At 27.6% G+C, this 24,352-nt stretch overlaps 1 protein-coding gene across 2 annotated transcripts in view; it reads right to left on the bottom strand.

The window, feature by feature from the left end:
• Positions 1-24,352, bottom strand: part of LOC111635980 (glutamate receptor 1-like) — a 71,656-nt gene that overhangs the window by 10,752 nt on the left and 36,552 nt on the right. For both annotated transcript variants that reach the window (XM_023381131.1, XM_023381132.1), the window contains 11 exons: positions 15,271-15,527; positions 13,994-14,158; positions 13,273-13,473; positions 10,621-10,728; positions 10,162-10,272; positions 9,824-10,039; positions 8,198-8,553; positions 4,180-4,378; positions 3,814-4,064; positions 3,613-3,721; positions 2,735-2,872 (listed from right to left, as the gene is read on the bottom strand). In XM_023381131.1, the coding sequence (XP_023236899.1) occupies positions 2,735-2,872; positions 3,613-3,721; positions 3,814-4,064; positions 4,180-4,378; positions 8,198-8,553; positions 9,824-10,039; positions 10,162-10,272; positions 10,621-10,728; positions 13,273-13,473; positions 13,994-14,158; positions 15,271-15,527 (2,111 nt within the window). The remainder of the gene's footprint in view (positions 1-2,734; positions 2,873-3,612; positions 3,722-3,813; positions 4,065-4,179; positions 4,379-8,197; positions 8,554-9,823; positions 10,040-10,161; positions 10,273-10,620; positions 10,729-13,272; positions 13,474-13,993; positions 14,159-15,270; positions 15,528-24,352) is intronic.

The following is a 24,352-nucleotide window of genomic DNA, read 5'->3' as shown; positions in this document are numbered from 1 at the left end:
TATGTGTAATAATAGGCATACGCATTTTTAAATTAAATAAAAAAAGGGGGAATTAATTTGCATATTATGTTATGTACAGAAACTTTTATTATCTTTAATAAATTATAAATTCCTCATTTTTAATAATATCTTTCATTTCATATTTTTCTTTAATTTCTAAATATTGATAAATGTGCCTTGAATTTAGAACAAAGCAAAATCGATAGATTTTAATTATTTTTTTTTCATCAAAGCATTTCTCTAACGGGGTAATCATTATTCTAAATGTTGATGAGGACACAAAGTAATGTATTGATGTTTTTGACATCATTAATGTATAATTTAATAGTATTATTTACTTTCATTTCGAATAATAATGAAATAATTTAATTTTAAATATGATTATTTTTTATCAATTTAAAATTTTCTTTTCTATTATTAAATCTGAAGATATTTGATTGGAGAAGAAACAAACAACTATTATTAGTCTTTTTGCCGAGAAATTTTTGCAATGCAAAATTTATTCGCAATAAACCGATTTCTCGTTTCCCTTAATAATAAATATTCATATAATTAAAGGTAGTGAAAAATCGCATAATAATCCAAGATAATTTTATTGAATTCCTATTAATTAAAGTCAAGAACGTTTACTGAAGTATTAAAAACCTACTTCAAATAAATTAGACTTTGTCTTACAATCATGCATAATTACTGCAATTTCTTAGTTAATATTGAATTATGAAATTTGAATTCTTCATTTATCAATCATGACTTTCGTTAGTGTATAATGCATCTCTCTTATTCTTTTTCTTTTACGTTTGATTATTTACAAGCGATTTTTGATCGGTTTCGCTTTTTAGAAATAAATTTCCTTAAGTTTATTAAAAGTTGCATTAATTTAATTATTAATAAAAACTGCTGTAGAGAATTTCTAAAGATCGAATTTCTTGGAATAGAAGAGAGAATATCTATTTGATTTGATAAAAATAATTGAAGCATGTTTATATGGAACAACGAATGAAAAGAAAAATATCGCAAATTGAGTCAAAGAAAATATCTGTTTGATAGGACTGTTTTTATCTAATAGGTGCAAACAAACAAAAACAGAAATAAAAGTAAAGCTATCAACAAAGAAAATAGATCCATTAGGTGAACACTTTGATAATGAACACTTTCTGTTTTCTCTGAATGATGCTTTTTTCCCAAATAACCATCCAGATGAATTCTACTTACAAATATTCTGTCATTAAATTGGCTAATGAAGAAAGTAGTAATGAAAACATTTATTACGTTTTCTTCACTATTTTCCTTATTAACCCAATTGGACGAGTTACAACGTACGAGGAAAATGATTCTGACAAACAAACAAATGCATTTTCATATATAGCGTAAGTTAATTATGAGACAATTTGCATTTTAATTATTTTAAAACAATCATTGCGCTTCATTAATCAATTTTAATTTTTATGATGAATATTACGCAACACATTTCTAAAGTTGGGGTCGATCCATAACAGAAATAATGAAATAGTTTTCTTTTTCTCTCTTAATTTAACTTTCACAAACAAGCTGTATGGCCATAAGGAATGATAAATTTGCCAAGTTCCTAATTAATATTGCGCTTAAATGTTTTTAAATTGTTTACATAAATTTTGTAAAAGTAGATTTGCTTAATTCGAAACAACGATCTTTGCTTCATATCTGTTAATTAATTATTATTTACTTTATAGATACTGTAAATATTTAATGGGACGACTTCAAACCTACATAAACTTTATAGAAAAGTATACATGTAAATTTTATAAATTATCATCATTCAAATCAAAAGTAAATTATAAAATTACACGTAAAATTATTTTTCTTTTCTTCTTGAAAATATTTAGATAATGCGATCAAATTTAAGTTTTAAAATATAAATTGAGAATTTAAAAAAGTTAATGATTTAGGAAAATAGACAAAAAAAAACTTGAATGCAAAGAAAAGCATTTTTCTCAATTACAAAATAAATATTATTCTATGTTAAGTGCCAATATGAAACGAGAGAGAACGAAAAGCGAATGTGTCAATGTCGAGAAAGATGGCATCTGCTGGAGAAAGACTGTTTACATTATATCTTGACATTCACAGTCCATTATTGATAGACACACTTTTGTCTCTTGCACTTCAAATAGCCAATATGGACTATAAGCCAAATCAGCTTAGTAGCAATCTTCTGCCTTTGCATGATAAAGCAACAAGACTGTCAATCCTGTTTCATTCTTTAAATATCTCTTACAGGCTCGACTTTAACCCGTCTCACTATACTTTGCGATCAAGTTAAACGATTTCTAGAAAGGCAATTTCTTCAGGAAACGAATTTGTGTAATAGGATTTCTCTAACAATCGCTCTTTGTTTCTTGATTTTCTTTTATGTAATTTAAAATATATATATATAATGAAGTAATCCGCAGTTTCGAATTACAGTAATTACGAATATTCTACTTCCTTTCTTTTCATATTAACAATTTAAAAATATTCTAATATTTATCAGAAATATTTTCGTATAAATTTATAGAGGAATATTAATATTTCTTTATGATTTTTGCATACGTAATTTTTTGAAAATAAATATTATAATATTACTTTCGGGGTTTTAATTTAAAATCTATAATTTATGTTAAGCTAAGTAAAGTATATTTTTTAAAATTACTTTTAGCTTACAAATATAAAATAATTTCATTGCCAAATTATTGAAATATTCATAAATTTAACTTACTTTTGATCGATTTGATTCAATCTGGGATACATAACAAAATTCAATTGTAGCTACGCATAGGGCTAATATACACCCTCCAACCAATATATAGAAACAACCGGCCACATTGCTTAACGTTAATTCATTTTGAGAAGATTCCTGAAAAGAAAGTCGATAAAGTTTAAAGTTTTACATTAAAATATTTATTTTAGTTTATATATTTTTTTCCAATATAAGTTTAATATCTAAAGATAAACCCAATAAGAATATTAACTGAAAGTAAGACAACAGTCAAAATAAGAGCTGCATCAATCAATCATGATTTGTTATTGGATGTTGGTGCAGTGAGATTGATGCACCATCCATCATAATTTGTTGTAGCTAAAATATGGTGGCTAAGATGGTCCGGTGGGCAAAAACATACAAAAATGCACATGAGAAAGAATTTATATCCATTCTGTATAGTGGATCATTTGTTCACAACGACAGCCCATTCCGATGTAGAAATATTTTGTGCATTGAGATTTATGGAAGCGAGGAATAATACTTTGAATAAATTTATATGCCAATATATTAGTGAGTTTGTATAGAACTACCAAAATTCATACACGTATGTGTATACCAAGATAAATATTACGTTGTAAATTACTTTAAACTGTATACAAAGTAGGATGTTTAATACGAACAAATACTTTAATAACACAAGCATCGATTTATTACATTATCTATCTTTAAACAGCTAATGTAACATTTGTGTAATTTTAAAACTGTGAAATTTGAATTATTATATTTTTTATTATCAAAAATTAAAATATTGAAAATTCAGAAGTTTTAAAGTTTAATTTGATATAACTTAAGGTTTTTCTTACTAACAGAATTAAAATTTATCCATTTTTTACCTTACTATCTCCATTTCTGCATTCACTCCTATCGTACCACCATTTATTTTCCAAACGAGCTAAATCTCCTTTCTCCAACATTGTCAAAACAGCCAAATTCAAACGATCCCTGAAAATTGCCCATTTTAATTTAAATTCTATCACTTAAATCAGAATTATATCAAAAACATACTACTTAAAATATCTGTAAATAACACATACCTGAGATTAGATCCAACAGGTGTTGCCACACCATATCCTTTAGCATCTAAATTTCTTCCTACTTTCATCGTATCGCAAGGTTGTCTCTCGTTAATATATTCGTTCTTAGTAGATTCCATTAAAAATGCATATTTTCCCTTCGATTCCCTTACTCTTCTGATGCCCTCTCCGTAAGAAGAGACAAAAACTTGCTTCCTCGAATTCATAAATTCCCACATCCGAGCATAAACAGCTATTTTTGCGCTTTGAAGCTATCAGAAATATGAATAACGAAATAAAATCTTACATTAGTTACATTTAAAATTTTTATTTTTAACACTTTTTAATGTTAAAAATCGATAGAAAATATACTTCACGAGGTCTTACCCTGAAGAATTCCTGCGTCGAAGAAAACGATAGAGTACCATATTCGACTTCAGTCTGTTTGGCTAAGTCTTCAGCAGAATTAATAGGCGTTACCATTCTTTCCATTGTGAGAAAGGCAGCCAAATTGGCAGTGTACGAAGAGATAATGATGAGTGTGAAAAACCACCAGACACTGCCCACTATACGACCTGCAATCGACCTAAACAGAAACGTTACAACAGATACTGCGAAGCTATTTATCTCATTCGCTACGACGAAGACGAAACTTATTATTTTCATAATGACTAGATTTAAATTTATATTAATTCGAAAATCATCATTCCAAGCAAAGCATTCATCATAAAGTTCAGCAGATAAATAAATCAAACTCTACGCATTTTCGTCACTACGTTTTTCGAAATCTCATAATTATATATATATATATATATTGTTTTTACAAACGAAGTAGCATAAAAAGTGAAGAATACAAAATAAACGAAAATTATTTTTAGAAATGAATGAATTTAAATAATTTTAAAGCAATTAATTATAATTACTTAGTAAAATAAAACTCGAATCGCTCGATTAATCAATTAGAAAATTATACTTGTTTTTTATAAACTAGTATAACAATATAAATTAAATTTTTAAATATTACTTATCATTTTGATTTATACATGCGCCAAATAATAAATTAAATGCCTCTATTTTTGTAAACAAGAAGCTGTTCATCGATTTAACTATCTAAATTCTAAAATACGTTATATGCATTGCAGAAAAGGTTAATAAAAATAAATGACTAATTAAACAATAAGTTAAATACGTGTAAACAGAATTATCGAGAAAATAAATTGAAATATTTTTTGTAATTACATTTTCACCTTAAATGTATTAAAATTTTAATTGTTTTTTAAGTTAAAAATATTCCTTCTATTCTCGAATATAAATTTAATTCAGTTATATGAGATTAAAGCAGTCTACAAAGAAATGTGGGTAAAAATATGTAAAAATTTAATAAAGTTCATTTCTTTATGAAAAATGTCCTTGAAAAAAAAAAGTTAAAATGATCAGAAATTCATTTAAAAACATCATTTTGCTTTCTTTAAACATTAATGTTTGTTATTTATCCTGAGGTTATGCCACTCTCTTCGTTCTCTTGGTGATTGTAATGGACTCGTATATTGTTTCACTGTTATTTTTTTTATTTTTTTTTTATTGAAGTTTGTAGTCACTCTAAAATACCTCGTGCATTAAATCACCGAACAGTATATCACTTAACCATTAATTTCCATTAAATTACCACCAAAGTGTGTCTTTGACTTTTTTTTCTTTGATCATTCGAGTTGTTTTTTTTAAATACTGGAAGATTCTTCACAACGCTGATGATGGCAGGTCTCGTTAGAGAAGTAATCTTATCTTGTTCGGCTAGCATTACTTATTTTAAATATTCTCCCAGGTCGTCTGGATGTAACGAAGACTGTGACACGTGCCCATTTGTTATGTGTGAATTTAATTTAATAAATTATTATTAGTATTATTAGCATTATTATTATTATTATTATTATTATATATACATATACACATATAAATAATGGAAAACTATACGTTAACAGTGAATTGCTTTACCTGGGAATAACAGCTGCAGCCTTGGCATACCCAACATGGCAACACTTTGTAAACAAATTTGAAAATCTCGAATATGTTCAATGCTGGTTGGAATCAAATTAAAATAATAGAAATTGCACAATGTTTACAAAATAAATAATATTGCATTAAGAATTATGAAATAATTGATTAATCATTTTGTTAGACGAATTAATATCTTTTTTATTTAGAAAATGAATTAATTTTAAATCTTAAGGTGAAAATAAGATACTTATAATAATATAAGGAAGAAGAACTTCCAAAAGAAATTTTATAATTCAAAACATAAATCATATTTAAGACAAATTTTTATTATTTTTAAGAGAATATTATTTGAAATACAGTAAATAATTATTACGGTGTTAGATGATTAATTAAACAACAGAGCTTAGAAATTAATCGTAAGAACTCTTGATTATTTATTATAGAAATTTTTTTTATGTGAGAAATACTGATATAATAATAAATATAAAGTTCAGCAGACATGCTAATGATGTAGAAACTGGAATTATATATTTAAATAATTCAGATCCTTACATGATAAGGATGATCAAATGAGATGTTTTAATTAGTCCGTAGAAGACAGAGTGCGGCTCACCCCAGGATAAACAACAAAAACAAAAAAAGTTTTTTTTTTAAATTTCAAATTAAATATTTTAATATTTTAATAGAATTCTTCATTATAATTTTATTATCAAAAATTATCAAGAGTGATTTTAACAGTTTTAGAAAACAGACTCGACTTCACTACGTTTCATACCATACAAATATTTCAAAATACATTCCATCTTTTAGACTATTTCTAGCATCATTTGGCATTGCAGAAATAAAATTGTCATTCCTGTTTGCCAGCAACATTCCATTTATTATTATTATTATTGTTTTACTTGAATTTTTCCTGTTGGGCTTTCGTAACTATTGCCTCATGCACAAGACTACAACGTTTCTTTCCAGGTATTCAATCCACGAAACTATTTTATATGAATCAATTAATTCCTATATCCGTTTTCACACTTATAAACTACGTAAACTTAAGGCAGATAACTAGAAATGTTTGCATTTTAGCATTCATAACTTATGTATGCTATCGACATTCTTCACATTCACAGACCATTAAATATAAAGCAAGCATGCAAATTCACTTTAAAATAAATGGATATAACAAGCCATTCCTTAGAGGCAAGGCAAACAAACTTATCTTATTATTATAAATTCATATGCTCTATTATATCATCATCAAGCATATAACATGCAAATTTTCGAAACGAACACTGTATATTACGTACACTTAAATCTGGCGAATATTCTAATCGTAGGAAATAAATTACAAATTATAAATATCATGAGTAGATCTAACATTATAATTAATACATAATTATAATATAAATTCGAAAATATTATAATTTTTTAAAATTGATATATAATTGATATTTATAGGGAGCGAATCCTTGGTTATTAATTAACAAATCCTTATTAAATTGTTAAAATATAACGAAAATAAATGTGTTTATTAATAAATATAACTGCTACTAAGTAATTACTTAACAAAAATCGAGAAGGAATATTATTATTTTTCATTGTTTTTCACATACTAAATCCTTTAGAAAATATCAAAAGAAAAATTATTTTTCTTTCTAAATTTAGTTAGATAAAATTGAATTTACAATATCTTGTTCGTTGATTGTATTAAAACGAGAAAGATTTACAAGAATCTCTGTCGAAGGATTTAAATTCAGTTTTCAAATCATTCACTAGAAAAGTTCAAAAGTAAATAAATTACTTTTTGAAATATAAATGGTATAGACTTTCAGATATGAGAACGAATAAACTGGGAAATGAGAAAGAATAAATTGCTGCTGGAAGAGAAGGTATTTGAAAAATTCCTGTGAAAAGTAGATCAGTGTTCATATTAGGCTACATAGAAATAAAATTTTAAAATAATAATTTAATTACATTTAATTTATAAATAATTACAATAAAAATTATAAAACGATATTTGCTAATTAATTAAGCATTCACTCTCTAATTTCAATAATAACATTTTAAGTATAGCTTATATAAATTAAATAATCATGCAAACTTTGAAGGATAAAATTTATAAAACGGATAATTTACAGTGCAACGGTTATAATTATCAAATCGTTAAATTATAAAAGGATTTTCGTTTATGATAAATATATAAATTTTATCCATCAGATGCAATTAATATTATACATTAAATTTTAAGCTTACATTTAAAATTTAGCTATGGATAATTTAAAAATAATATTATCAGTTAGATACGTAAAACTATGTTTAAATTTTAAATTCTAAATTCTAAAATAACTGTAAATTTAATTTCGCTGTGGCCGGGCGAAGAGAAAGTGTGGATATGATATAGGCATCGTGTTCGTACCTCGGACAAATGTCACAGCCTTGTTGCATGAAGGCGCCCAAGGAAAACCAAAGACTGTTTTGTAGAGAGAAGTCATTGGAAGCCGTTGGTCCCATCATTCCGTCTTCGTATCTCCATTCGTGGGGTGAAAAGCGACTGACTAGAAACAAGACGACAGAAACACCGACGTAGGCGAAGATAATGCACATCCAAATCTCTTCTGACAAAGGATTCATAAAGGAAAACACACCAGGTTTCCTATTTACCGGTTTCTTGATCATGATGCTGATACCCAACGACATAAAAGGTTTGGTAAAATCTATCACGTTCTCTCTAGCCGATGTTATTGTTAATGGAGCAATGGCTATATCGGCTTCCTGAAAAATTAACAATTCGTTACGTGAAAAAATATTTGCTAAACTCTTTCTTTCATTAAGCACTAGTTTTTTTTCCATTTTAAAGCTACAAATTCATGCTTTAATATGATAAATTACAATATATTTTATATACTTTAACACAGTTTAATCGTTGAACTTATATACTTTACAGTATAGCGTGAGGCAAGATCACTACTTTTTAGTTTAATTTAATTAATATAAAAACTGTGTGACTACNGCTAATTACTAAAATATTATTTTTTTTATACCCAAACATAAACATTAAATTTTTATATTTTAACTTCCAATCATTTTGAATAATTAATTTAAAAAATGGAGGAAAAAGTTATTTAACATATAATAACTGTATATTATTATTAATAATTTGAAATTAAAAAATATCGCTCTTTTAATATTTTTGATAGCAAATTCTAAAAATAGAATAAAAAGTGTGGAAAGTTCAATTAATTAAATTTATAATATATAAGAAATTAATAAATATTCGTTGAGTCTAGACGTCTGCGAAAGTTAATTAGGAATTCAAGCAGCAATTTATCAACAAAGAGGATTATGCCATCTCCTAAACTGAAGGGAGCTTTTTTAGTCAAAGAATACGTCAAAAGGCTGAGCTGACAATGAGACTAAAGTCACCCAACGTATGACATTTATTTATAAAATGTATTTTTATTTTTAGCCTCCTGAGGGCAAAAGAGTGCTTTGTCCAGCCCTTCAGCAGCTTTGAAACTTCTTAATCCGTTTGCAGACTACTTCGTTACTTTATCAATCTTTCTTCTTCTATACAGAAATTATTTTTTCTTCAAAAAAGGAAAGCTTCTTGGTCATAAATTTTAAGAAGAATTTATCATGTAGCTTTAAACTTTCCTATCAAAATATTTATAGTATTTGAACTTTAATCTTTTCGGTCATTTTTTCAAAAAATTGTAAAATTTTCAATGAAAATATATGATGTTTATTCTTAGAAGCTATTTTTTTTTGTTTTATTATTTTTTATTTATTTAAGCAATTTTTATTTAAAATTCTAAAAACGTTATTAAAGAAAAATATTTTTAGAACGAATTTATCTTCAGTTCTATGAAATATCGAGTTGTTAACATTAAAACGATTAAGCAACACGGATATTTCAAACGTTTAAATTTAGTCGACATTAAAATATCCATCCAATGTATATTAAATGGCGATAAAAACTGAACATATATATATCAAATTTATTATAAAACTCTTTAATAAAATTATCTAGAATTCATCATACTTTGCGAATGAGTTCTCCAACCATTCCATTCCATCCTCCTTTAGCATTTGGGTCCAACCCTCCATATTTAGAATCGTTAACCAACTGCAAGATGTAGTTGAATTTTAGATTATCTGCAATCAAATCTGCGAGATCTTTGCAATATCCTTCGAACCTATCGTTTCCTTCCATATTTTGTCCCGGTTCGGCTTTTTTTTCCATTAAATATGGTTCTTCCTAAAATTACGCAATAAAATTCAAAGTTTTAACTACTACTTAAAAACTTTCGACTTCAGTATTTATATCAATTTGTCAAATAAAACTTTTAAGATTTTATCAACATTTTACAACATACATACTAATATACTAGTAACGATATATGTTTTATTTTCAAATCCGGTATTCTGTGGTACACGCCTGTATTTAGGAGGAACTAACTCCAAACCTTTCGTGTCTGACCATTGAGCTATCTGCAACGATAATTAAATATTTCTTTCATATATTTTATTAATTTTTAATTAAATATTTTAAAATTTTTTAGATTTTTTTAAAGACCTGAAACCTTAAAAAATGTCTTCAATTCTCTACCTCATAAAATTCTTTACTTATTTTTTATTATACGTAAATTTATCGTTAATTTTCTTGAATTTTATTATTTTAATTAAATATTTAATAGAGGTATTTACTTTTTAAGCATTTAACAATTAGATCCTGAACATTTAAAGCCAAATAATCTATCTAATGACAAAAGTAAAAAAGAAAAAATGAAATTATTCGTGTTAAAAATAATTTAAAAATTTTAACATTTATGTTCTTACTTTCACCATTTCGCTGTTAATTGTCATTTCTACAATATCCACAGTAAAATTTTTTCTATAACCATATTCATCGAAAGAGATATTTCCAGTTAAACCTTTTATTTCTGTCTGTAAACAAAAAATAAAATTAAATGAGAAAGAACAAGAACGTCAAAACACGAGAAAAACCGTTTAAAAATTAACTTTTTGTTTATATTGAGGAATTAATTTCAGAACTTATATTTACTAAATCGAGGAAAGTCGTTGTGCCACTTCGGTAAACGATACTTGGCAATAATCTGATCCTCAATCAAAAGATTGCAATAAAATACTTTGAAATTAGTTCTTTGATTGAACCAAGTGATTAGTTTGCCTGCCACGTTAAATTTAAGAAGTTGTAAGTAATATGGCATCTATCACGGTGTATACGGGAACTGTCACTTCCTGTTCGCTCCCTATAAACCCCTTTTTATAGCTTTTTCTCTTCTACAGTCTAGGCAACTGTTAAGAGACATCATAAATCCAGCGAATGTTTTTTCTCACAGACGAAGTTTCCAGCAATTTTATTGAAAGTAAAAACAGCCATCCTCTACTATTGCCACCAGAGTTTAAAGGTTAAAATGAAAAACGTTGCTATAGCTTTAGCAACCGAGTCGATCCTTTCTCCTGACACCACATATTACTTACATTTAAGAAAAGGATAGAATTTGAAAAGAGCAGAATATATTGTCATGAAATCCTTTTGTATAGTATTATGATTCCTTTTTTTTAAATTTATATCTATTTTATACATCATCTTCTCTTAAAATATATTCTTACAAAGATCACTTCGCAGAAATAACTAGTTAATTAATATTAAAAATTAATGGCAAAATATTAAATTAAATATTGTTGGAAACTTTTCTTAATGAATTAAAAATACAGTAAGTCCTTTAATTTTTTACTACAGTAGAGCAACGATTATCCGACCCCCGATTAACCGTCACATCGGTTAACCGACCGTTCTAGTCGGCAAAATTCAAATGTCCGCTAGTGATGTGGCACTACAATATTTGGCTATGTCTTGGCTACTTTAATATTATTTTTGTTAAATTTTTGCGTGTTTTAGCTGGCAACACGTCTCGACTATTGAAGGGCGGCCAGTATTTAAACGAGACTTAATTTTCTAATTATGAGTGGTTGTTTGTTTTGTGAGCAATAAAATAACTTAAAAATAATTTTTAACGATACAATTGAGACGATTATTATTTTTAAAAAATTTGTTACGCTTAATATCGATGAAAATTCAACGCGAAGTTAATTAATAGCGATATACTAATATACTAATTATATGGGATATACTAATAATGTAATTTTTTCATTCTTTTCGGTTATCCGATTTTTTCAGTTATCCGACCAACCTGAGTCCCCAATTCAGTCGGATAATCGATGCTCTACTGTATTATAAAATATTTAATTATATAATAAACTATCGTCATATTGAATATATATTTTAATTATTATAATATACAATTCATAGAATCTTAATTTTAGTTAGATTTTACGAATATTTTTGTTTAATTATTAAACGCTAAAAATAACTATCGCTGGATGACATAAGAAAATATGTTTACTTTTTGGAATATATAGGCCTATATAAGTATATTATTAAAAGACCGCACTTACCTTGATATAATGAAGAAAAATATCAGTCAATATATAAAAATTTCGTAAATATTGCTAAGGGATAGTGATTTTGGCATTCCATGAAGAATTCTTACAATAGAATTTCAAAAATAGAATAAACATTAAGAGTTTGATAATGTAAAATATGTAGGTGAATTAATTTATTTATTCATGATTTGGGAGGCCGCTTGCTCTCCACCACAGATTTCGCCCACTTGTTTTTTATATAGAATTTTCATAAGAAAAATTTTATAACGTTTCATCAATTCCCGGTGCTTCCGTTTATATTATATATATTAACGTTTCGTTATGTAATTCTTTAAAATTATATTAAATCATTTAATTTAATCGAGTTTAAAATAGATTCTTAAAAAACTATCTACGATTTTATAAAATAAATGAATGAAATTGAATTTTATTTTATTGTGTAAAAATGCTAATTTAATTCTGCTATAAAAATAAAATTATCTTATACAAACTATATCTTATGCCAGGAAAATATAGTTAGCTTAAAATTAACAGTAAATAATCGTAATTTTAAAAATTAATTATTATTATAATCGCGTTTTAACGTTTAATCATAATTCTGTGCATCGCTCAAGCAGTCTATTACTCAATAAAATGTTTATATTTGTATAAGCAATTATTGTTCAATGCTCGCTGTTCATTGAGCTGTTTACTCGTAATTAATATATTAAAATATATTTTTATATTTAATTAATAATGTATAAATTCTTTAACTTTCAAAATGGATTCTGATCTTTTAGATCAATTTATTCTTCTCCTTATTTCTTTAATTTCCTTTTAAGGATTTTGTTATAGATATATACTGTAGATTCAGAAATTATCATATTATTCGAATATTATAATATATATGATGTTCGAATGATGATATATTTATAAAAACAATGCATCAACATAAAATTTAACCACAAATTTTAAACATAGATTCTCACTTTAAAATGTATATTAATCTATCTTAAAATAAAATTTATATTTTTGTTTTACCTTCTTCATAAAGTTAATAATTTTTTCACCATGTTCCCAAGGCATTACTGGAATTCTTCTGCAATCAATTCCCTTTGTTCCATTATTATAAACTTCGCCCCTACGAAAATTATTGCGAAATATATCTGGTTTCTTCTTCATTAAACGACTGAATGCATCTAAAATAACTTTGATGCCGTCATACATAAGAGCAATATTAGCCTGAAAGATAATGTTTTTCCATAAATGTTTTTATTGGAGCATTGAAAAACTATGAATAAAATACTTTACATATTTTAAATATCTTAAACTAAATATTTCTTTAAATTAAAAACTAAATTATTCAGATAAAATGCTCATAAGGAAACGAAAAAATATCGAATTTTAGTACGAATTTTTTTAACTATTTAAAGAATGTATAACTAAGTAAATGTAAATACTTATTGACTCTTTCGTTATAATTCTTCCTTCTGTATAGATCTAGCGAATTTGCTAATTTTTATGTTATGTAAAGAACAAGATATCTGTGGTTATATAGAAGATACTCGACGAGCAACAAATGGAGAAGGTATAGCCAGGGGCTATGACATTAACTGTCTCATTCTGCTCGGCCATAATCAATATTTGGAGGAGAAACACTTTAATGATTCTCCGAATAACAACACTAATCGAAAATGGAAAGACATCGACCGCCCGATTTTTGTACTTATTATAAATATGAAAAAAAATCAAATAAACTTACATCAAAGAATTTATTTCCAGAGCCCGGCCATTTAAAAGGATCGAGTTTTTTCCACTGACTCAAAAAATGCCTCATTTCTGGTCGATTTGGCTGAAGTATTTGAAATCCCGTCACGTTAATAGCACCGTGTTGCAAGACTTCACTGTTCCAATTTTCGTCTACAATCTAATCGTTGGTAAAGATAATACAGAATATTCTTCATTCTAAATATCTTATGCTTTATTTATTTATAATTTTAAACATTTTTTTTTCTTTGTTAAAAATTATATAATATAGTGTCGAATGTCTTGACAATTGTCGATGTCTTTGGAATTTACATTTATTTTGCCAGATTTACGGATTTCTCAATAAATATCTTTTAATATTTTTCTTGCATATAAGTTATACCTTATATCCTTCATTATAAAAAAAAACCTTGGTCTAAGTAAAATGAATTATATACGTTAACTATTCTAGAACTCTCAGACTTATTTGCAAAATTAATAAAATTATGGTATAAATTGAAGTTCTCTTCATAATATTGTTTTCATAAACATAAATATTTTTATTTTATTCATAAAGTAATCAACTTACTTTATGAATAATATAATTCATAAAAGCTATGATTTTGGATTTTTTAGAAAAAGGAACTAGATTAATAATAAGAAAGTTATAGTTTATAAATTATTGATAGATAGAATTACTTATGCAACGGTCATTCATACAATACGATGCAATATTAATTTTAAGAAGCAATTCTCCGGAAGACATTAACAAAATAAAGTCATCTTCTCGAATTTCCCTAAGGAATGACTAAAAGCTCACTCGTCTAACGCCACAGATTTCTAATATTAAATTTATCCATCTCCAACCAAAAGATGAGGTAACAAAGAAATGCATTTGTTAGCCAAATACACGCGCATAATGCATTTTAGTATTCCGTCGTAATCTATTATATGTAGATACTGTATTGGAAAGACAAATCTTTTCCTGTAAATGTTTATTATTGACATTAAAATCATTTCTGGAAATTAATTATATTTTAATGTTACTTCTATTGATGATTTCCTATAGAAACTACATTTAAAACTGTTAATGAAAATTAAATGAATCATCCACAAATGTCAAGATATTCGTTTTCAAAATATAATCACCAAAAGTAAACTAAGTAATTTGTCTTTATACAACTCAAACTATACATAGAATGTCATCTTTCCAGAATTTACCATTATATTACATTATATGATAAATATATCTATACAAATGATGAAAAATACGTTTTTATATGGATTACTAACCAAACTAGTTAGAAGAAAATGATAGTTCCTTCGACCCATATAAATATTTTTCACGTGATTAACAATTATTTTTTGTGCTACTGTCGCATTGCAATCCAGTATAATATATTTTTGTTTGTCTTGAGTTTGATCTTGACTTTGCATCGAATAGAGAAACAAGTTGGCATCGGTTTCGTTCACTATCCTTCTCACTCCTCTTACTTTTAACTTATAAGTTTCGGTCGTCAAATGAAAGATATGTTGGAGTTTTAAAAGACCTATAATAAAAGAAAATTCTATTTTAAAATTGTTTTTACAAGTATTTAAATTATAAGTTTATATTATTTATATCTGAGGGCATTGCGAATTTTAAAAGTTCATAATCATCACATAGCATCATGTTGAAGAGAAAAATTCGTGTATCTTTAAAGACAATTCTTCTTAAAGTATTTTTAGTTGAAAATGTTCGCAAAAAACTACTTTCAAATTAAAGAATATTTCGAATATATTTTATTCTATCTTTGTATATATTAAACATTTTAATTCTTTAAACGGCACCAACCATATTATTAAAATCGACTGTATTAAAACACATTCGAATAGAGGCCACCTGTAAACAGCGGCCTTTTTTCCAAGAACATTTTTAAAACAAAACTGTATACAAAATAACCTCCGAACAATGTCAATTTTTATTTTTTCCTCAGTGTCCGTTGTTCAGAGGTTTGCGATTAACAATAAGAGTTCATTGACAATATTTCTGTTCTAAATAATAATATTTTTATGCTAAGTAAATTATATTTTATATCAAATTAAATGAACGCATGTCTTTGGCATGAATATAGACTTTTATATAATGGTATTAAAATTAATTTACATTGAATATTATAAAAATATAAAACTACTCCTAATCCTAAAATACATCGTTCAATAACTGCTGAAATGTATTGTTGTTATTATTTTGACATATTTTAATCTTATTATTTAAATCCGTAGATCCGTAAGTACCGAAAGAGAAAATTTCCGAGAAAAAATTTAAAATCATTTAAAATTTTTTTGGTGAAGACTTGTCATGTTTGGACGTATCATCCGTCATCCTTCGAGCAAAGGACATTAGAATGCAGCAAAATAGAAAAATAGTAAAATAGGCTGTTTAATAGAGATGTCGAAGTCGATAAACATCTCGGAAATTTTGTCAAAGAATCTTAAAACTTGTTTCTTCGACTTTGGAAATTTAGAATTTATTGGGATGGCTACAAATATAACAATGTTCATTTTATTTGCGAATTCTTGACACGTTCTGCGCCACTTCTTGCCTTTTCCCGTATTGGATTGGTCCATTAAGTTTAAATGTAAGAATCAGCTCACGTTTTCAATAATTTCGTAATGTATTGTGCTTCTATCTATACTAACTTTGTCGGTTTGTTGAGGTGTGATATCGAATGGCATAGTTTCAAAATTGCATCCCTTCCTTTTCTCTCTCCATCTTCTCGGCTTCAATTTATTAAATTTAAGGTTAGAACCTCGGAATGTCACAACTTATCATTATTGATTGAAGAATTTCGAATGGGAAATGTAAGAGTTAAAATTCTAAAATAAAAATTTGCTCCTGTATTTCCATATTAAAGTTGTCCAATTTTTGTAAAATAGCCTTTTATTTAAAAAAAAGTTTTTTCATAAAAATCAATTTATCAGCTTGAAAAAAATGTAAGTAACAATGATTTGAAAGCGCATTACAAATTGGAAAATCGGTATCTTTCCTCGTATTAAATGTGGATGAATTTACAAGATATATCGATAATTCGTAATTATTAAAGCTTTGATAAATTCATTTCCAATCTACTTATTGTTACCGTGTTCACGTCTCTCGAAATCAAATTCAAACCTTTATTAATAGACAAATCGAGTCTAACTTGACGTAATGAGTATGGTTCAGAAATGACATTAGATTGGGATTGTAATTCAATTGCAATTGTATTGCTAGAGTTTGTTCGTAATGTTTATTCAATTACAAAGTATTCTATTTATCACTTAGAATACTTTTTGATATATTCCGTACGGTAAACAAAGATATTATAGAGCTGTTTGCTCTATCGACTTTACAATAAACGCATAAATACATCCCCTGTAAAAAATTGAACAGTGTTAAAAGGCTAATTTATGAGAAAATATATTTAACTTTAGCTCAGTTACGGAATTTTGATGCATTGTTATGATACATTAGTTACTGTAAACATAATTAAAATTAGAGTGTCGTCGAGTATCTGGCAACTTAGAGTAATATTGTATCCAGTTAGTTTATTAATTATAATTATATATAATATTAGCCGTTGTTTTCAAGAAACTTGGAATTAATACTATTCCAATTTATACGAGAGCTCCTTTAGAATCAAAAGTAGACTTATATTCGATTTAGTGTATAATTAACGCACAATTTATTTCTTTAATTTAATAAATAATACATTAAAAAATCTAAAATTCATTTAAAATAAACGCTTTTGTTTAAAGTTTAAAGGGAAGTTTTTTCTGAGGGAGAGATGTCTTTTTTTAAGAACTTTACATTGTAACTAATCGAAGTTTGAGTTTATAAGTTTTTTAAAATATAAAAATGATATGCTTGCCTGGAAATTCTTTTTTAGTATTCACCAGTTTTTGTAATATTAAGATCATTTCTACATTTTATTGACAAATCGAATGATTGTAACCTTCTTATCAAAATCAATCATATATTACGAAGTTCTTTCGCAATCAATGAAACAATACTGTGGCCATTTCAAGTTCTTCATACCGATGCGAATCCGAAAATTTGGCACGAATACAATTAAGCTTATATATATTCTTGTCTGAACCAATTTCGTAGAAGATAAACAAACAATCGCAAATAGTATAGTATTGTATACTATACTATACAGTATAATATAGTACTGTAGTATTAGTATATTATAGTATACTACTGTATATTTATTTATTTTTAAATTGTGTACAAGTGAAAGTCTGAAGACGGAAGATTATCACCCCGCCCCCATTAACCATAGGAAACCCCTAAAAACCAAATAAAATTAATCAGAACAAAAAGTAATGCATAGAATAGTAGAGTATACATTATCTACAACGTGACAAAATAAAAATAGAAATTAATTTTTACCATGAAGTTGTAGCTTTTTCCCACTATAATAAAGTTTTGTTTGTGTATATTCTTTTAATATAAAGAATTTAGTAACATTTAGTAATATTTACAAGCACGAACGTTACGTAGTAAAACAGTCATTCACTATTTTAAAAAATGTTAATTATCTAACCAAAGTGAAATACATTATTTTTTATATTATGCTCACCATTACCAAGATAATTAATAGAAAATATTTAACAATTAATGTTTCAAAAATTTTATTTATTATATTACTTAGCATAAGTAACAGATGCACAAAATCGTTTTCTTTACGCGTATAGAAAAGCGAGATGTCGACATCGTTTTTGGATCAATGTTGAATCCAGATATTGTTGTAGAGGTGGGAAACAAAAACTTCGAGGGGCATTTTACTGTGGAAACAAACTTAACGGCGAATAAAGCAATTTTTCTATCGGAAGAGTTTGACTTGACCCCGAGCGTAAAACCTTGGGCACTTCCTCGGATTTAACATTGGTTTTTTGTTTCTCTTCTCTACGAGTGACACAAAATAAAACAACTTGAATTTATTCGAGCAACTGCGATGTTAAACACGGACACTTCAAGATTAGTTTACATTTCTTGTTTAGTATTAAGAGTTGTACGCCCAATTGTACTATCTTTAGAAGATCATTTATATAATGTAAAATATAAATTACGTCTTCATTTTACAATGGCTTAAGAGTATACGCAATTATATAGTAATGGTTGACTACGATCCGTATATTATTTGTAGACTTATTGCCTTTAATTAATATTTTTAAACTAATCTTCTAAAGCAATATTAATATTTTAGCGATAAGCATTTAATTAAAGAATTACATATATATACAAAAGACAGAACTATATATATATATATATATATATATGAAAACGTTACTTAATGCTAGGGTCTCAACCTTTTGTAACAGAATGGTTTATATTTGTTTCTGAAGTGTTGCATAGCGATCTGTACTATTTATGCCACTTTTCTGTACGTTAAACATGTAATTAATAAAAGATTGTAACGCTTAGTGTCCCGTACTAAACATTATTCCTTAGTATAGTTAAGAAAGTTGATCGAGGTTCTGTGTTTCGTAATTTTGGGGATATGTGAGGCAACGTTACAGAGCAGGAAGGCATAAAATAGTGTACTGTGAGTAATTAGGCAGGTGCAACAGGTACACAGGCACAGAAACCGGAGACGAAGGGAGGCCTCATAATGGAACTGACAAAAAATTGTCAAATATACTGCAATAATATTTTATATATAATATGAATGGTATTATATATTTCTTGTATACACAAAAATTATAAATATCTGTTTTATCATATTTGTTTTATTATTACTATTTACCCGTCTTTAAAAATTTAAGAGTTTGCTTATGTATACTGTATATAGTAAATCACGTTCAGAATGCTTAAATTATCTGTAAATCATACTTACGAATGACTTAAAAACAAATATGAATTTTATTTAATCCAAAATGTAAGAATATTTTATTATAAATAGATAAAAATAAAAATTATATATAGCTTTATCAATAAACATTCAAATTTAGTTTTTAAAATATTCTAATTTTGTCTCGTTTCTATATAATACTACATGAAAGTAATTATTATGTTGATGCTTAAAATGTAGCGAATATTTTGAAATAATTAAAAATTATATATTCATTTATGTAAATTAAATATATTATATATATATATTACATCAGAAAGTTTTACAAGATTTACATAAGTACACATTAGGTACAATTATTCATTTTCAGACCCAATATGGTAAATCGCCTAGAGTTGGCATCAAATTCTATTAAGGATTTCGATGCTCTCTAGAGAAGTTCGAGGAGATAATTTTGAATGTCGCCGTCTAATTATGTAAAGATCACTGCTCATTCGTCTTAATTGTGTGCAGAATTGCATACTCTTGCTGAGATATGTATTCGTTCTACCGAAATAAGATCTTTGCTCACTTTTAATCATTTCAAAGTAAATGTATAAATTTCTATACAGTAGAATATTTATGAATTTTAGAAAATATTTTCTTTACTCTTCGCCATTTCAAATATATATATATATATAGCGCAGTAAGGTCAACGTCTCTGGAGATTATTGCAAATGCCTCGACTCTAAACATTACTATTTGATGATGATAATTGTATCGAAGCGGTGTTCCCGTTTCTGCGATAAGAAATATGAGTCAGATATCCATTTTCTTTCTGTTCAAGATTCAGAAGAGAAAGATAGAAATCCAAAATTTATGGCATAAATGACCGCCAGAACGCGCTGGATTTACTTCGGAAGGTCTAAAAGCACTTTGACGTAGAAACTTAGGGACAGTGACTGAATACTGATACACTCATCAGAAGTAAGCAGTTGGATCGATAAAGTTCCCTAAGAACTGCTATAAGCCGTTGGAATATCTCTTCGAAAAACTAAAACTTAGAGTTTCTTCCAACCTCTTATACCCCTATTTGAAAGCACATAAAACGTTATGTCGAAGACAGATAGTATCTCTCGGGATACAAAATTGCAGCATTTATCGAAGTAAATGTCACCACTTCGATGCAACGACCGCTTTCTGAAGTTCATTTTTGTACAAGTGAAAGTAATTACATCCCGTAATTGTTTCCTGTCTTCGCTCCCTTTGCAACCGCATCGTGCATATAAATTGTCAACTACTTGTACACAATTATACTTATCTACTCCTTATGAGCATTACTTTCGACGTGAATTTTTCGGATCTTTCGTGTTCGCTTTGGTTCTTATTATATATCTTATATGCAAGTTGGTTTCGTTATTTTTTAGATACAAACACTAAACTAATTGTAACATTTACAGCTAAATATTCATAAAATTTTTAATAAATTCGTATTATTTTTCCTTCAATACTTTGTCAAGGAGGATATTTTCATCTATATCAATATTTTCGAGGTTAATGCGACACGAATTCAGTTGCATGGCGATGAAGATTCTTCTAAACAACTAAAATTTCAAATATCAAAAGTATCATATATTCAAATCAAGACTTTATAAACTTTAAAATTTTATCTTAATTTCATCTGCTTGCGTTAAAAATTAAATAAAGTAATGTGTCCGCTCAAGAGAGCACCCTTGGATTGCTGTGTTACTCTCCCTTATCCGAAGTTACGAGGGGTTGCTAATGGTACTCGATTCTTTTCATTTTTCATGTCTTACGAAATTTATCTAACTTGTAAATGTTAAGATTCATTGTCATTTACCAATTATATTGCTTTCACTTCTCTCCAGAAATACAGTATGTGACCTAGATATTAACATCCTTACACCAAAATTTCTGAATGCCCTCTAATGAAAATAAAATACTTCTTTAAATGTGAGATCACGTCACTTCCGAAATTTGGTCGCTAACACTTCTTGACTTGTCCCCTCGAGATGAGGACAGACATTTGATCTGAGCTGTCTGTTCATTTATATTTTATGATACCGTTTTAATAAGTAGATTTAATTGTCACGTGTGTCCAATAAAACCTGTTTAATATGATTCTGTAAAAAATCTTTTCATTGTCCATTTATTAGAAAACTGACCAATGAAATGTTTCAATAATTTTCTACATAACATACGCAATAGTGTAGATGGCCCTGTTTCCATGCGTCCTGGGAGGTAATGTACTGTACCTTTAGATTAAAGATAGACCCTTATAAATCTTCTTTAGAATGGTGCTCCCTTATGCGAACTGCTTCTCTAAAAATGTTGCCACACTATCACTCATTTAAACAGACTGCCCTACTATCTGGTTCTCTGTTAACAGATATAAAACCAGTGTTGTGGAGTCCACCACACTGTTTTTATAACAAAACTTAGGGGAGAAAATAGGAAACATGGAAGAGTGGTCTCTAAAACGAACTACTTACTCCCTTATCTAATGTTCTGTTAAGTATATAATTGACTGTGCTACTAAGAGAACAAAAACTAAAATAAATAACACAAAACCGAGACAGAGATTAATTTAATCAAGTTAAAAAAATTCCTAAAGAAATAATTAATTAAATAAACAAAATATTGTTTTATAAAAATTTCTCGAAAAATAAAGAATTCTGTTTTCTTGCATCGAAAGACAATGGAAAGGAGAGAAGTGTGTATTAGAGTTTTTTGCAATTCCTTTTTTTCCTATTGCTCGGTGATCGAGAATCGTTGTTAAAAATAATTAAAGTTTCCATAAATACTTTTTAAAGATAGCGTAGAGAAATTTCCATCACGGGGTGTCCGTGAACTAATTACAAGGAGAGGGTGAGATTAAGCTGCAGTCACGCATTCTGACGTCGCGCACGGGCAAGTACGATGCCTCCGGTGATGAATTACTCTTAGAGCAGTCTTACATCTTGCACTTGTAATCTCCTGCAGCCTGTAATTGGTCGGGGTTTGGAATTTCAGCAGACACAAGACGATTACTGATACAAAAGGTGATAGGACTAATGGCACGGCGCTGCACAATTTAAAGAGCACACACACACCGATGCTGTTTACTCGACAAATTTATTTTTTAAGAACTTTTCCATTTTTAAAACGTGGGAATTAAACCCGAAATTTATCACCTCCAACGCTCGATCTAATTGAACTTTATCACACTTACGTTCGACCGTACATTTCATCTGCAAAAAATACATAGGAAATTCTTAACATTTTTTAGAATTTTTTTTACAATTTAAATCATTTTTGTAGATTTTTTACGTAATTATTTTCATAAATGTAGAGTTTATTTGTCTCAAATAATTTTTAATGCCAATTCGTAATACTTCATTATTTAATTAATATGTTAATACACACAAATGTCCAATTAGTTTAGAGAGTCTGTTGATAAAATATATATTTATACGTGAATTGAATAAAAATATACAAAATTCTGTTTAAGAAATGTAAATATCGCGTAAAATAAACGGAAAAAATGTAAGTCAATATAGAAAAAGGTTTTGTTTTATTATTATTTGATCATTGAAATCATATTTGATTTTATACTCGTGATTTTGAGATTTAAATTCAATGAAAATAAAAATTCTCGAGTTTTTATTCTTTTCACAAAATCAAAATTATTTCCACACAATAATTTAAATTTTATTTTATTTTAAATAATCTCATTTTGACTCTCTATAAAAACATTTTAATGATATATTATACTGAATACCGGATCGTAATTAACGTACGGTACCCTTATTCAACGCTATCTAAAAAAGATGTTCCGCACTTAAAATGTAACTAAAGTTTATAATGTGACATTTCAAGAGATATGGAAGAAATTTCCATTAAAAATTTCTACCATAATTCACCACTATAGCACTTTAGGCGCTGTAAGTAATGAAAGAGAGACTTCACTTGTGGGAATACTTAAAAAGTATGATTTATTAAGGATATGTTATAAATTTATAAATTCGTCCACCTTTAAACAGAGAATCACATTCTAAGTGAGATATCACAGAGAATCGGTTATGTCTCTGGTTGTGGCACATTGCATGGCTTTCAGGCAAAATGGATCCACGTTGCTCAACAATCTCAATTTGGCCCACATTGAGCAATATCTGCGTCGCTAAAGTTTCTATACATCACGAGTGTCTTTCACAAACAAATTATTTGTTGCTTGCAGCAGCAACAAAAGTGCCACAGTGGTCAGTTTTGGTACTAACGTTTCTGTACGGAAATATCTTTTAAGTATTCTGAAATGTCAACTAGTCGCTTCTGAACTGATAGTTGTCTCTCTAGACCAGCGTTATGTAGGTGTATTTTAATTGTAACATCATCCGATATATCATATACAGTTACATAGAATTACAATAACAAAATATTGTTCGTATTTAATAACCAAATTTCATTTTGATATATATATNAACCGCCTAATCTTTTGGAAATAAGCTGGACCGAATGTTGCAGGGGGAGAGAGAACGAGATAGCAGATTACACGTCCGCTACAGCGTGTCCTCGCCACGGTG

The sequence above is a fragment of the Centruroides sculpturatus genome, unplaced genomic scaffold, assembly GCF_000671375.1.
Source record: "Centruroides sculpturatus isolate CEXI.00-Female unplaced genomic scaffold, Cexi_2.0 scaffold1068, whole genome shotgun sequence".
Lineage (NCBI taxonomy): Eukaryota > Metazoa > Arthropoda > Arachnida > Scorpiones > Buthidae > Centruroides > Centruroides sculpturatus.
The sequence above is the reverse complement of the archived record's forward strand: the minus strand, read 5'-3'. Positions and strand labels throughout refer to the sequence as shown.